The 16,944-nt window shown below is 36.4% G+C and overlaps 1 protein-coding gene across 2 annotated transcripts in view; it reads left to right on the top strand.

Moving 5' to 3' along the window:
• The window catches only part of MEGF10 (multiple EGF like domains 10), a 173,427-nt gene that overhangs the window by 68,842 nt on the left and 87,641 nt on the right, over positions 1 to 16,944 (top strand). For both annotated transcript variants that reach the window (XM_055142522.1, XM_055142521.1), the window contains exon 5: positions 10,731 to 10,823. In XM_055142522.1, coding sequence (XP_054998497.1) covers positions 10,731 to 10,823 — 93 coding nt within the window. The remainder of the gene's footprint in view (positions 1 to 10,730; positions 10,824 to 16,944) is intronic.

Below are 16,944 nucleotides of genomic sequence, written 5' to 3'. Positions count from 1 at the left end.
TTTTTCTCTAGATTTTTTTCCTAGGGAAATTTTACTTTTTTTTTCTTTTTGGGTCACACCCGGCCATGCACAAGAGTTACTCCTGGCTCTGCACTCAGGAATTACTCCTGGCAGTGTTCAGAGGACCATATGGGATGCTTGGATTCAAACCCGAGTTGGCTGCATGCAAGGCAAACGCCCTACCTGCTGTGCTATCGCTCCAGCCCCAGAAAAATTTTACTTTCTACTATTACATTTGAGTAAATATTTTGATATGGTATGAGATTATGTGTACACATTTATTTGTTTACATGTGAAATAACCAACATTTCCAAAATTATTTTTAAAAGTTCTACCTTTTTTAAATTTCTTTTGTGACTCTATCCAGATAGTTGTCCATATATATATATATTTAAATTTGTTTCTGGACTCTATATAATGCCATTCAATTTTTCTGCTTATCTATATTAATACCAATATCATTCTGTCTTGTGATAGTAGCCTTGTGTAGCTTTGCATCAAATTATATTAGCCCTCCAACTTTTTTCCATTATAGTTTTGTTTGTTATAAGTATTTTATATTCATGTATGTACTTTAAAACATAAATTTCTACCAAAAAATGGCTCCTGGAATTTTTGACTTATATTTCATCACATCTATAGATCTTGAGGGGAAGAATTGGTATTTTAGCAATCTTGAGACATTTGATTCATAAAGAAGATCCCTATTAAACAAATATATGTGACTATATATGTATAAATGTATATTTATATATATTTCTGCCATTTGGAGGTGGAGATTTCTATAAATTTTAAATAAGTCATGTTGGTTAATAGCTTTTTATGTGCCTTTAATTTCCCTCACTTTGTCTCAACAATAATCAGTTTATCTTGTACAGATATTTATCATATTTGGTCAGATTTATTCATAAGTGTTTCATTTTTTATAGAATTATAAATGGGTCTCTCCCCCTTCCAGACCCTCCAATTTTTGGCCATATCTTGTTGTGTATAGGGATTACTCTTGGCTCTGTGCTCAGGGATCACTTCTGGTTGGGTAGGGAACTATATGTGGTGCTGAAGATTGAACCCAGCTTGGGCACATGCCAGGGAAACACCATACCTGCTATAGTATATCTCTGAGCCCCCATACATGTCTTTAAAATGTTAAGTTTATGATTGATTTTGCTAACATATAAAAATATAATTGAGTTTTGCATATTTCTTTTTACTTTTAACCTTGTTACTTTGGTGTTGATTTTCTTTTTTTCTGGCCACACATGGAATGCTCAGACATTACTCCTGACTCTATGCTTAGGGGACCACTCCTGGCGGTTGTTGGGGGACCATTATACATTGCCAGGATTAAACATGGGTTGACTCTGTGCAAGGGAAGCACCATATTGGCTTTATTGTCCCTCAGACTATAATATTAATTGTTTTAAGCTCTTTAATTAATTTTAGAAGTTTTTATGGAAGGTGGCATCAAATACATATATATGTATATATATATACTTTATACATAGTATATAAATAAATAAAGTTTCACCTCATCCTTCCCAATCTGATAACTTTTTTTACCTTCTTCTTGCCTGTTATTCTTGCTAGAACTTAAAATTCAATGCCAGGTAGAAATTACAAAACTAGTCATCCTTGTGATAATTCCAATTTTTAGGTAGAAAAAGGCATTCATTCTTTCACTATTGAATATAGTGCTTATAATAGGATTTTAATATTTGCCATTAAATATTTGATGATTAAGATTTGGGAAACTTTCTGTACCTTGTCTCATTATATTTGGGGAGGGATCCTCTAATGGTGCTCAGGAGATGTGGAAGTTCCATCTCTGGTTCTTGTTCAACAGGGCCAGCCATTCAATGCATGGGCCCTTTAATGGGCCCAGATTGTTCTGGCCATCCAGCAATACTTGAGCACCTCCAGATCTCATCCCATGCTTTTTGGAGAACCACGTAGTGTCAGGAATTGAATTTGGTGTGATAAACACAATCCATGTGCCTTAACCCCTGTGCTATCACCCAGCCCCTCATTAGCTTTCTATAAAGGGAAGTCTGGAAGTGGAGGGTGCATAGTATTGAGTTCATCCTTGTGAGAAATTCAGAGTAAAGCCTTCTATGTGTCTCTGGGTCCTTCCCTCAAAGTTGCCTGATGGCATTTGTAGATTTATTTCATATTGCCTACATAAGAAAAGAAGAAGAGCACAATAAAAATTTTGCTCACTTAAGCTATGTTTCGTATAGACAATTCCATCTAGAAAGAGTGCTGAGAAATCTTGTTTATTGCTGTTCACATTGTCATTTCTTGTGAAAGTAGTATCTTCCTAATAAGAATACCAGGTGTACAAGTAAGTGTTTACCAGATATATTATACTACTGGTAGCAAGTTTTTGAACTTGTCTGTATGATCCACAAATCCCTATTAGGAATGAATAAAAGGAATTTTAATAGAAATTTTCTCCATAACATTTAGTTAATGCAAAACTTTGGGCTCTCAACGTTCTCCTACTCTCTGAGACTGTTTTTTCAACTCACATATGTGGAATACTAGTACCTATGGGCTAATGCCTCTCCCACAAATGTGTATGTGTGTGAAAACAGTGCTTATATACTTTTAAGAATGAAAAGAGAAAGGTGAGATAGCTAATTTGACCACCTTTCTGAAATTTGATTACTAAGTTTCACACTTCTTCAGTTCAGATATTCTCTCAGGTGAGACTTTCCTTAATCTATCACTCCTTTCCTGGAGTTGTAATCACTCGTTTACAAAAATACTTTTCATGACAACTTTAGTGAGTTATAATTAACATATCATATTATTCAACCATTTGAAAACTACAGTTCAAAGTTTGGAAGTTACTTAATCACCACACAATATCAGAATATTTATATCACCTAATAACATCCTGTGCCCATTATCACCCTACCTTTACCATTAGAGTCCTTAAGCCATAAACACCAATTTTTTTGTCTCTATAGATTTTCCTGCTTAGATATTTTCTATAAATGGAAGCATCGGTTATAGTCTCACATTAATTGTCTCAGGCCTCTATTATTGTTTCTGCATTTTGCTATTTTTATTGGGCTTGAGGGGCTGTTGTCTGATTTCCTCTGTAGACTTAGAGTATACAGTCTAGTATTTTTGTAGTCACACTGGTGCCTGTAGCAACAAACACAAAACTTAAAGGAAGAAGAATTCTTTTCCATTTTATAAATAAGCAAAAGAGGCAGACTGTAATATGACTGTAATATGTAATATGTAATAGACTGTGTTTAAACACAGGCTCAACAGAGGCAATACTTCCTGGCCATGGGACTTGCACATCTTTTAATCAAAGTTGTGTTTTTCACCACAGTTTGGGGGAATACTTACAAATATCTGGTTGTGGTGCGGTTGGAAATTGCTTGCGGTGCCAGGGAATCACAGGTAACAGAGTGACAGGCCCTAACAGAACTACCAGGATTGTGGAGCACCTAAGATTTGAACTCATGACCATATGTTTGTAAGGCAGATGCCCTGCACCCTGGTACTTTTTCTCTGAGTTCTCTATCATCCTTTCAGTCACCCATGCACCATCCAAAAGTATCCTAAGTTTTGGTTCACTGAGTATTGGATACCAGCGTTTAATCCTACTTCATTTTTAACACTAGCTACAAATAATGGGGAAGTCATTCACTTATCCTGGTCCCAATTTGTTTCTGTGAAAAAATAAATGCACCGCCTTTAACTCTTTGAACTTTGTCTCTAACAATCCAGCATAAACAATGACAGAATGAAAAGAATTTATGAGGAAAAACAGTTTAGCATGGAAGTTTGTGTGTCTGTTGGATAGTTATCTTCCAGATATACAGTGATCCTAGAAACATCTTTTAAGTTGATTTAAATCAATTAAACATATTATCTCCCTTACTACAGTAGATTGATGTTTAGAGATATAATTGGTTTGTAAAGGAATCTTTAGTCTGTTCGCTTTTAGTTTCACCCTTTAACCACACCCTAGGTGTAAATCCAGAAGGAAATGTATGTGGCAAGAGAAAACTCCTCAGTATATCAAGTGACTGTCAGTATTGAAGCCAAGTATTTATAAGTAAAAGGAATGAAGTCTGTGGCCCTGGCAATGGGATTTAAATGGATTTAGGAACTGAGGCTGAAATAGGAGCCTAATTAGAGAAGATTCCAGGGCCATCATGTCAGTCCTCACCTGTCCATCAGGCAGACAGGCCGTCCACAGCTTTCATTTCAAAGATGTGACATCTTCTCTTAGTAACTCTTGTCTCCCAGTTTTCAAGGGAAAAGATGTACCCTTAGCTGTCCCTTATAATTTGATATGTTTGCATCAATATACTGAGTCTGAACCCAAATATCTCACTTATATCAGTTTCTTTAAAAAGATTCTGAAAATCCATGGTAATATTCAATGAGTTTCATAAAGAGATGTGAAAAATAAATGATATTTATTTTTCTGAATTAAAATTAATTACGGAGCTAGAAAGATAGTACAGTGTGTAAGTTATTTGCTCTGGGTGCAGCCAACCTGGGTTCCATCCCCAGCACCTTGTATGGTCCTCTGAGATCCACCAGGAGTAATCCCTGAGCACAGGTATAAGCTGTGAGCAGAGGTAGGTATGGTCTAATGCCAATATATAGATAAATAAAAAAATAGATAGCTTTTCTAGCATTTTCCTAGTTTTAATCACTGTTTTAAATATTGGAAAGGAGAAGCCAGCTAGCTCAAATGGTTTTAACACATTCCTGGCATGCATCAGTCCCTGAATTCAGTTCTCTGAACTGCATTGCCCCTGCCAAGTTACCGCCCTGATGCTACCTGAGGCTGTCTTGAACCTACCCTGGTTTCTTAGATGAAATTTGTTAGACACAGAAACTCATCCTCTAGAGTAGGTGGCCCCCAAGGCTGAAAGAGAAAAGGTAAGGCTGAGGGGGAATCTAACTGGGCTTATCACTTGATAAATATCTCTATGCAATAGAATTTCTTCCATCTGGTAGGTGAAAATGTCAGGAGACATAGTGAATTCTGTGGCTTATACATTCTCTTCTCTATTCATTTCTTTGCTCCTTTTGGTCTGGCAGAAAGTTTGTGAAAGCTATTGTTAGATGTGGAGAGTCCAGGGTTGGTGGGCATAAGGGCATGGAGAAGAGATGGCATTTATATGACAGAGTCCAAGGCTGTGTGAAGAGTCAATCCCAAAGTCATAGAATTTAGTCTTCTTCCCTTTTGGAAATGCATTCTGGCAATGATTCCCATTATTTATCTAGTTGTTTATTTTTCTTTAGGCTTCAGAGGTGATTCTATAGACCTTAACTTTAATTAAGAAAAAAATCATTAGGAAAGCAGATTCTCTCTTCCAATTCCTAATTAACTTACAGGCAAATTTGTTTAATGTTTATGACCCATTTCACATTTGATTCAGACTTTGGTAAAATGTTGGTTCAGGGCTTCTGTTAAAAGAATCTATATTTTTAAATTACCATCAAAAGATTTTTTTCTATCTGTTATAATTGAACTCCTGGAATTTGTTTTATAGAACACAAAGCTTACACCATCAATATTCAAATATAAAAGCTTTTGTGTAATTTTTCTTCATCAATCTTAAAGTATTATAAAGTAAGTCTTCAGTATTACACGTTAAAAATTATTATATATGCTTAAACAATAAGAGCAAGAAAATAACAAAATCAATTAGAATCCAAACACATGAAACTGATTCTTAACCTCCAGGGAGACATATTTAACTTATTTATTATTTTCTACACCCATTTTAATCAAGGCATCTTGCTAATAAAGGAAAGGTGCTAAATTTGATTGTTCAGTATTATCGTTCCTCCCAGGCATTTCAGATGGGTAAGTAGAAGTAAAAATTATTTGGGACTTGGGATCACTTTGGGATTAAAATTCAATGGAACAACAGCCCAAACAAAGATTAGTCTGTATCCTCTAGGGATGAATATATATACAAAGAGGCAATTTGTTTTTTCAAGTATATTGCATTAGGTTTTATTTTATATTTGGATCTCATTATGTAATAATCATGCTTTACCTGTCATTAATAAAACTTCAAAAGAAATTCTGTGCTAATGTATTTTGGAGTTTAATTGAAATAGGTAAGACCTACTTATATAAACTTTCCACCCTCCTTTTTGTATAGACACTGGGATTTGCAAAGTTGTTCATGATGATTTGTTTTAGACATTCAGTATTCTAAAACCAATCCCACCACCATTATCACCTTCCCTCTACCATTGTACTGAATTTTTCCAAACACTCCTTGAACCTTTCCCTATTGTAAACCCAAAATAATTTATTTTATATTGCTTGTCATCAATAAATTGCTAACAGAACGATCAAAAATATTTCCTTAGAAGAAAATTAGTTTAAATTGTTGTATCTCACCATGGAGACATTAAGTCCTTGTGGGGATTACTAAGATGTTACAGGTTAAGCTTTCTGTGTTGCATTTGGTTAGTCAAGATTGATTGCTGTCTGTGTTACCTCCCATCCTATCTGGAGTGCTACTACTGGATTATCAGTGTTGTAGAGTTTGCAAATGTTGCTCCAGAAAGTCCAACATTTTTAACTGGGTGGTAAAGCTGGAAGTTAAATTTTTAACGTGGTGGTGCCTTTAGGGTTTGGACATGATTGCCAGGGCTTCTGGAAGTACAGAGATATGAGGAGAAGTATCCCATCCTGGGTGCAAGAAAACCTGGAGATTTAAGTCACAACAACCCACATATTTGAATTTTTCAGTAGGTTAATATCTGGGTGAGGCTCAGTCCCAAGACAGTGAATTTACCAAAGGCTTGGTGGTGATTTTGCTGTGTAGGAGTGAGTGGCTGCTGGGGTTCTGTTTGCGTGGTCCCTGGACAGGCCTGCTTCCCTTCGAGTGTCCCAGGTATCTCAGTCATGAGCAGTGTTTGAAAGATTCAGGGTGCCTAGTTGATCTCTTTCGAGATTTATTTGAGTCTCTGGAGCAAGGCCAGCAGATGAGCTTACATGGCACTGAGGCGGTTCCTTGGTGTGACAGCCAGGGCTCTGTAAGTACAGGGAGATAAAAGGATGTAGACAATCCTGATTCTGAAAACACCTGGAGATTTCAGTCACAAAGATCCACATACCCAAATTTTCAGCAGATTAATTTCTGACTGAGGCTCTATCCGGAGACAATGGAGTTCGGCTGGCGGCATGGTGGCAGTTTTGCAGTGTTCAAAGTGGCAGTTTGTAGGGTGCAAGAGAAGAGTGGTTGAAGAATATTAGAAGAAAGGTACAGAGGCTGGATAAATATTACAGAAAATAGTGCACTTGCCTCCCAACCTGAGGATGAGGTTCTATACCCAGCACTCATTTGGGCCCCTGAGCATAGCCAGCAGTAGTCTCTGAGCTCAGAGTCAGGAGTAAGCACTAAGTGATGCTCAGTGTGGGCATACCCCACCATCACCAAAGAAGATCACACAAAAAGTGTTCTACGTGAAAATATGCAAGGAGATGGAAACAGAAGAGAGCACCAGAACCACATCTAGTCCGCCATGGCTAGTTCCAAAGCCTCATTTGGTCTGACCCAATTCTGTCTCCTGGCAAGCCAGGGATTTCAAAATTTTCAAATGTTGGAATGAATTATTTATTCTGTCAAATAATCTTATGTAAATGCCCATTATATTAAAACTAAATGCCTGGGGGTGGGAGATAGAACAGTGCTTGCTTTGCATGTAGCTGACCTGGGTTTGATTACCATCCTATGTGGTCACCTGAGCACTGCCAGGAGTATTTCCTAAGTACAGAGCCAGGAGTAACCCCTGAGAATCACTGGGTTTCACAAAACAAAAACAAAAACAACAAAAAACCTCAAGTGTTTTATTAAATTTTTATTTATAAGTTTACCTAATAAATTACATTTATGCCACTTTTCTTAGTAGAAGGCTTATTAGCAAGAACAAGACTGCTTTAAACAAAAACCTGGATGTGTAGGCATGACTTCATTTCATCAACGACCAACACAATTTCTGGGTTTTTCATTAAGTGTATTATAAAACTTTCTTTTGTATCAAAGGCAAAAAACATCTTATTTCTTAACTTGAAATAGACAACAAAAGTTTTGCATAGTTTTTAATATCCTGATAGAGTAGAAAATGGCAAAGGAGGGCCTGAACGCAGATTACCAAGAAAATTTTTCATATATAGATGTCATCAGTACGTAAGTGAGACAAAGTTCTCTGTTATTTACACATTACCATGCATATGAGCAGTCTCTGTATGTTGGGAGAATCATGTGTATACACTGCCCTATAACACACTATGATGCAGCATCCAGAACCTGTGCTGTGAACTTAGACATGAACCTTCTGTGGTATTTCATTTAACATCACATACTCCCCAGTAATGATAACTTTCTGTTTGTGCATATCTAAATTTAAAGAAAGAACAGTATAAAACTATGACTTTGCAAATGAATGACACAGCTACATTTCAAACACTTGCACAAAAACAACAGGAGATTCACAATGTGCTCAACATATTGTGGGGCCAAAGTGTGCTTGTGTTGCTGGCAGGTTTTGCTTTTAATAATAATTTGATGTGTAATTGTCTGGATCAAATAGGTTAAGGTCCTAAGCACCTTTTTATCAGTTGTGGCAAAATGTGTAATCTGCGTCAAATTTCCAGGCTCACCTATACTGGCAATCTCTCACCAAATTACCTGAATGCTAAAGAGTTATTCTAGTAATAGGAGGGGTATTTATTGAAAGTTTAGATCTTAGTCTTTTGTGGTGACTGCTACCTGATGATATCTTAAGACAAATTTTTATCTCTGATTAGCTTATTCCCAGCTAATTCTCAGAATAAAGTCTCAATATCCTGGTTTTTTATTCTAAAGTCCTCTTCTCTTTTCAAAACAATTGCTTCAAATGCTATACCCATTCAGACCTCCTTCCCATATGTTTTCCTTTCTAGCTTTTAGCTTTTGTCATTTCAAATGCCCTACCCTTATGTCTCTTTATGTTAAAATATCTATAATAAGTATCTTAAAAGTTATTTTTCGTGGGTGTATTTATCAAGCAATATATACTATATATGTACATATATTACAATTCATAAATATATTAAAATAATATTTAATGACATAGAAAGTTTTTCCATTATATTAACTTATTTTTTCCTTGAAGAGAAAAGTATATGGGAAAAATTCCTGAAATGGTCTTCATATGCACAAATGTTACAATTTGGGAAAACTGGAGTAAATTTTATATTATTTATATTTTATATTTGGACAATGGGCTGGAGCAACAGCACAGCGAGTAGTGCGTTTGCCTTGCACGTGGCCAACCTAGGTTCAATTCCTCTATCCTTCTCGGAGAACCTGGTGAGCTACCAAGAGTAGCTCGCCTGCATGGCAGAGCCTGGCAAGTTACCCGTGATGTATTCGATATGCCAAAAACAGTAACAAGTCTCACAATGGAGACGTTACTGGTGCCCGCTCGAGCAAATCGATGAGCAAAAAGACATGCATTAATATACCCTGAACACCACCAGGTGTGCCCTTCCCCCCAAAAAAAAGATATGTGTTAATAGAAATTAATCTCTAAAACTGGAGCGATCGCACAGCGTGTAGGATTTTTTTTTCTTTTTGGGTCACACCCAGCGATGCTCAGGGGTTGCTCTTGCCTCTACACTCAGAAATTACTCCCCAAGGTGCTTGGGGGACCTTATGGGATACCAGGGATCGATCCCAGGTCGGCCGCATGCAAGGCAAACGCCTTACAGCAGGTAGAGCCTGGCAAGCTCCCATGGCATATTCAATATGCCAGAAACAGTACCAACAAGTCTCACAATGAAGACATCACTGGTGCCCAAATCGATGAACAACAGGCGACAGTGCTACAGTGCAATCTCTAAAGCATAGGATATCTTCTTCATCCTTAAGAAAAACTTTGGAAAGCTTGACTTAAAAACATACTAATTCTCATAATTTCTCATATTATCTATGAATTTTAAAGACTGTTCAGCCAATGTATGGCACTAAGATTGAAAGGTATGATAAGGGTTTAGCACAGCATATTTTTTTGTTCTCTCTGTCAACCCACTAAACTTTGCTTTGGTAATCATTAGATTTACCCTCTATCCATGTTGACAGTGACATGTTCCATCTCTGTGGGTCAGATCACACCTAAAATATTCATTGATGAAAGAGAAGCAAATATTCATCATTTCCCAGACCTATGTGATTAAAAAATTTTTAAGCAGCCCTACTGTATTAAGTTTTGATCAATACATTCACAAAGAAATTCAGCTATGATTTCCAGTGAAGCTGTCTTATAAAAGATATTCCTCTCTGTCTGCTCCCTTGCTCCAGAGTTGGGATATTTCACTCTGGTTTGTTTCTGCATCCACATCAGTGCCTCTCAAACAAAGAGGTTATATTTGGTAGTCACTGATAATGTTTTAAGTGGATTAGGCAATTTTCCTTGAAATTTCTTTTCTAATTTAGCATGAAGTTGAATTAAATAGGGAAAATGAAGGAATTTATTTGGAGATATAAAAATAAGAAGAGGACTTGTTTGCTTACACAGTAGACTCTGAGAGGACTGATTGGATTGAATAAAATTATCAAGCATGCATGTTGTTTTTGAGTGATACTTGAGACTGGGATGTGAAACAGCTGTGTTGTTGGGTGTTTTTCTTTTTCTTATGCCAACTTTCCTTATTTGATTGATTTTTTTCTCTCTGACAGCCCACTGTGCTGATAAATGTGTCCATGGTCGCTGCATTGCTCCAAACACCTGTCAGTGTGAGCCTGGCTGGGGTGGGACCAACTGCTCCAGTGGTAAGTTTCCACCTGTTGTTGTCTGTCTCCGGATGCTTTGCTGTACGGCCTGTCTTCAATTTGCCCTAACATTGTTTTCCCCCTTCATCTCGTAACATGGCATAGATTCCAAATCAATACCTTCATACAGTTCCTGGTACATCTGTATGTATATCTTATACAAAACTCTTACTAGTTATGTATGAAGAAAGGTACTTGGAAAGGAAATTTCAATAATTTGCTACTGATATTAGTGAACATTAATGCATTTTCTAGAGTAGGATCCAGAATTAAAACTCCTTCCTTTAGTCATTAAATTGTGGTTAAGAGTTGTCATAGTCTAAATTCTGCTTTTACGTTTTAGTTTATTTGAGATAGTGTTTCGGTGATTTAAAATTCACCTGCTCAGTCTAATTAACTAAAATTAGAATTTTTCAGTGCTTAGCATATTTATTTATCTCTAAATTCTGAGTTGTAAAAAGTGAACACTTGCTCAAATAGGTTTGGGGAAAATATTAATAACCAGTGAAAATGTATGGATATTTATGCCAAAATTAAATCATAAAAATATGTATCTGTCATATTAGAATTATAATTCTAAAATGGTACTATCTTATAAATATTTTTCACTTTACATACCATGTTCATCATAATGCAGATGAAGTGATGGGATGACACCAAAATCAAAGTAGTTCCTTTTCTAAATTTCACAGTTAGAACTTAGTTTTCTCATTAACTTGTTGCTAGGCATGTAACTGTGTACACTTCCTGATCCTTTATACTTCTTTAGCCTTGAAAATATGTTAGAAGGAATTGAAGTGCAACTAAATTGTAATGCACAAAATGTTTCGTTCAGAAAAAAAAAGCAAATAATAGTTTAAAAATTAGCAGTCTCCCATGACAACACAAATTGGTCCTCATTGTATCAAATAATTTTCTGAAACTGGTCTGAAAGGACTTCAAGCTGTTTAAAAGCTCTGGTTTAAAGAAGTTTTACTTGCTTACATTTGAAATTGAGAGATTTACTTTTATCTGTTTTAGAGCTTCTTGTTTTAGACTTGTGATCTCTTGGCTCTCCCTGAAACAGCATCTCCAGGGGGAGTCCTGTGCTGTCTGTGTGCAGAACATTCTGTGAAAGAGCCCTTTTATTAAGTAGGGAGAGAGAGAGAGAGAGAGAGAGAGAGAGAGAGAGACAGAGACAGAGACAGAGACAGAGACAGAGAGAGAGAGACAGAGAGAGAGAGAGAAAGAGATAGAGAGAGAAGTTTCCAATTCCAATGGATAACTGTCTTGCAGGGTTTTGTTCTGCTTCTCTTGAAGATCAGGAGGAGAGTGGGTATTTTGTTCACATGCCGTTAAGGCAAAATGTTTGGGATGTGGGTTTTGGCTCATTTCCATGTTTCTGGCCGACTGACCTCAAATGCAATGTTGCTTTCATGAACTTTTCGAGCTTAAAAGTCAGTTTTGCCTACACATTTTGAAGAAAAACATTATTCTCTGAACTAGAGGGAAAAAGAAGAGTGGATGTATTCTTTATTTGAAAACTGAGATTTTTCACTAATTCTAGAACAAATCTGCTGTGGAACAAGTTTCAGTTGTCTGCATAGTTTGCCTTGCAAGTGCTTCAGACTTCTTTAAACTGAGATCAGACTAAGAGTGTTTGTGCAAAGAAAGCAAAAGCGAACATGTGTTCCAGACTCTCTATAACTGATTTAAACCTCTTAGAAAATAAACTATTGCTTAGGTTTGGAGTTCACTGACTTTTTAATGAAGCCTCTAGGACTCTAATAATATAGTTTCTTCCAATCCTGAAAAATTGATTTTAAGACTAATCTTATTTTATACTCTTCAACTCATCTTTTGGCTTTGTAATAAACAAAACATTAGTAAGTGTTAGAAAATATCTGAAAGATGTGCTGAGAAAAACATTTCTGACACCCTTTAAGCTCACAAGAAAATGCTGTTTGGAGTTGTAGTACTAGACTATGACAGTTTCCCTATCATTCATTAGAAAGCATATAATTTAATTACTCTTGGCTAGATAATTCTTGAAAAAAATGCATGCTCTAGTAATCTACTAAGTAGCAGATTTAAAAATGCCTCATTTACATGGATTTTATTTCTATGTCTCCTCCTCTCTGGTTATTGTTAGGCAGATATTTGATGACGTACATTAGATCCATAAAACGATTGCTTTGATAATTAGGCTATTTCCTTATATTAGTCAGAGACCAATTAGGGAGCAAAACTCACAGTGTATTTTTCCCCGAATGAACTTTTGGTTTTGGAACAAATTTTGATTTACAGAAAAGTTTAAGAGAGTAGAACATTGACATTTACCAGCATCTAGTTTTCTCCCATTTTTCACATCTTAAATCACCATTAGTTTCTCAAAAGTGAGAATCTGATGTCAGTGCATCACTATTAAATAAGCTCTAGACTTTATTTAGTTCTCCATTTTTCCATTACTGTCCTCTTTCTGTTCCAGTATCCAGGCCAGACTGCCATGTCTCTGGCCTATAACAGTTTCTTATAATTTTTTATAATCTTGACCGTCTCAAGGACTTCCAGTTAATATATTATTTATTGCAGTCTCAGTCTGTATTTGTATGCTGTTGTTGTTTGGTTGGTTGATTAGTTGGTTGGTTGGTTGGTTTTGAGACCACACTTGGCTATGCTCAGGGCTTACTCCTGGTTCTGGCCCAGGAATCCCTCCTAGCAGGGCTCAGGAGACCATATGTTATGTCAGAAATTGAACTGGTGTTGACTTGATGTCAGGCAAATGCTTCAACCCTTGTACAATTTCTCTGGCCCCTGTCTCCTTTTTTACTAACAATTAGAATAGAGTTGGAGTTTTGAGGAGAATACTACCAAGATGAATAAAACCTTCTCTTGTATCATGACATGGCTATCTTAACGTTCATGTAACATTCTTGATAAAGTCCCTTGGCTTTCATCATCTGGTGATGTATAGTGTCTCTTACATCTCTCCACACACTCCTACCCCTTCCCCTGCTCTATTTTTTGGAAAGATATCACAAGTCTAGCCTACCCTCAAGAGTGAATGGCTGAACTACTCATGGGAAAATATCTACATATTATTTGGAACTCTTCCGTAAGAAAGATTTATTCCTTCTCCTCCATTTATTCAATGATCCATTCTAGCATTCTGGACTTATATTTAGGTATATTATTTTAAATTATAAGCCATTCATATTATTTGTTCAAATTGCTTTAAGTTTGGTACTTGGGGATTCTTTTAGGTAGTTCCTGTGTCCTATCTTTTGGTGATTTTTTTAATTATAATTTTATTTTTGACCACTTCTTACTTTCTGGAACCATATTAGAGTTGTTGCACATTATAGAAGACTCTAAAATATCTAATTAATTTTGATATTTTTTCCTGCCTTAGCCTTGTAATGAGTCACTGATAAAGGATACTTAGAAATCTGAAAATAAGGTATGCTTATTGCTAGAGGAATGTTTAGTCATTTGAACAAAGAAACTTAATTATAATCTACCTATCCTGGACATTGAGTAATAACAATTGGAAGGAAAGAAATAGATAAAACTCAAAGTAATTCAGGAATAACAGGTATAAGAAATATCCACTAACCCTAGTGCTAAAGGTACAAGGCCCAGTGAGATGCTCAGTAGGGCTGTGATCCAGATCCTATTGAAAGAACCCAGCTACAGCTCACTGAACAGCAGAGAGGCTACAGGGGTACAATTCAAGCAGAACTTGCTGCAATTCTGCCTTGGGAGATTTCCCAGAAACCTACCCTATATAAAGCTTGGGAAAGCTGTTTACAGAGAAGTCTGTCATCAGAAGCACTTGGCTGCATGAAAGACCCAAGAAGATGTCAAGGGTAGTTTCTGCAAGATGAGTGAGTGTTCTAGCCACAGGAGTAACTTCTTTTATTAATATAAAGAGACTAGAATGACTACATAACCATAATTTGATAACTGACAACCCATAGCTCTCTCTCTCTCTTTCTCTCTCTCTCTGTGCATTTATACTATGATTTATCTATGAATTTTCTTTTTTATTGAAGTATAGGTGACATAACATTATAGTTGTTTGTGGTGTATAATGTAGTGATCCAATATTTCTATATACTGTGAAGTGATGACAGAAGATAACCATCATCAGGCACGAACATACATTCTTTCTTATGATTAAAAACTTTCAAGATCTGTTCTTTTCACAACTCTCAAATATGCATTGAACTATTGTTAGTTATAGTTGCCATGATGTACTTTACATCACTGGGATTTTATATATAGATATTAATATATAGTTTATATATATATAGCTAAACAGTTGTATTTTGTTTTTATCACCTTCACCCATTCTGCTCACCCCCTCCACCTTCCCCACTGAGGGACACCACTCTGTTGTCTGCAGTTATGTGTCTACTTTTGTTTCTTGTTTGTTTGTTTTGCTTTATTTTGCATTTTAATAGCATCTAGTTTGGTTTTTAATATGCGTACTGATTATTCAGGTTTTTTCACTTTGGGGGATTCTGTTATCTCTATATATCTTCCCTTCATCATAACCATAGGATATTAAGGAGCTATTTAATACTTTTACATGTACAGGGTTCCAGTGTCTTCCCTTGCAGATTGGATATGGCCACATACCTTGTCAGAGAAGGGGATAATTCTCTAATGGATATACCCCTGGGTGTCAGTGTAATTTCTCTGTTGAAAGCAGGTGTGTCAGAAAACTGTACAAACTTTTTGTCCTGGAGTCATGATTTATTTGACTATGCTCAAACATATTGCTCCTTTGTAAACTTGACTAAATGATTTTTAAGTACATATTTTACTTTTATTGGCATTCTAATATATACCCTAACCTACATGACATTAATCTGTCTTACCTCTGTCTTCTCTTCTCTCCTCTTTTGCCTGCTCTCTCTGTCCCTTCCCTATATCAATCTCTATCCCTTCATCAATCCTTCATTCCTGTAGCTCCATCACTAGTGATAAACATCTCCTGAAAGGCAGGGGCTGAGTATCAATAATCTCTCTTGCCTCCTTTATGTCTGGCATGTGACTAGAGCACAGTAAATGCTCCATTTAATTAGATAGAACTCATGGTATATTTCTGTATGATTCTAGGAAGGTCATTCATGTGTTCATGATGTGAACTTTCACTGAGTGATAACTATGGATAGGCAGGAAGCTATCTCATGTGCTGGGAAGGAAAAAACAAATGAAGTTCATTCTTTGGGTCTCACAGAACTCATAGCTTCAATAAAAGTAGGCAGAAGTATTAATGTGTCATCCTGAGAAAGAGAACAACTTCAGGAGAAGGGGTAAATTAAGGAAGCTAAAAATGCAGTTGAGTAGGTAGTGAGGGTTTTCTGTCCACTCTAAGGGAAGAAGGGCTTAGTATAACACTGGGGGCAGAAAGCACATCACTGTGTGGTGGGGAGTAAATAAAAGAAGAGAACCAGAGAGAGCATCACTGTATATCCTTGATGATATCAACCCTTTATCGGATGGGTACTGAGTAAATATCCTTTTCCATTCTGTAGATTGTCTTTGTATTTTGGTCACTGCTTCTTTTGAGGTGCAGAAGCTTCTTAGTTTGACATAGTCCCATTTATTTATCTCTGTTTTCACTTTCTTGGCTAGTGGCGTGTCATCTATAAGATACCGTTGGCTTCAATGTCATGGAGGGTTTTGCCGGCCTGGAAATGATGCAATTTCTGGCAGAAATTTCTCTGGACTTAGTTACTAAAATACTAAAATACAGAAATCCAAATCCTTCATTCATGTGGAGGACCTCATATCTCTTCATTCTCAGCAATGGAAAATAAATTGTCAAATGCTTCATTTTCAGCAGGTCCAACTTTGGGGGGAGAAACTCCAAATAATAATAGTGAGTTTTTTGTTGAAATATTGAATGTAATCAAAGTAAAGTGAAAGTAAAGTGAAATTTATCAGTTACACAGGTGGGGTGGGGGGCTGGGGAGGTGGGGGGTGGGGGAGGCATACTGTGATTCTTGGTGGTGGAAGATGTGCACTGGTGAAGGGATGGGTGTTCGAGCATTGTATAACTGGGACTTAAACCTGAAAGCTTTGTAACCTTTTACATGTGATTCAATAAAAAATAAATTAATTTAAAAAA

The sequence above is a fragment of the Sorex araneus genome, chromosome 6 (genome assembly GCF_027595985.1).
Source record: "Sorex araneus isolate mSorAra2 chromosome 6, mSorAra2.pri, whole genome shotgun sequence".
In the NCBI taxonomy this organism is placed as follows: Eukaryota; Metazoa; Chordata; class Mammalia; order Eulipotyphla; family Soricidae; genus Sorex; species Sorex araneus.
This window is presented reverse-complemented; position numbering and strand designations above follow the sequence as displayed.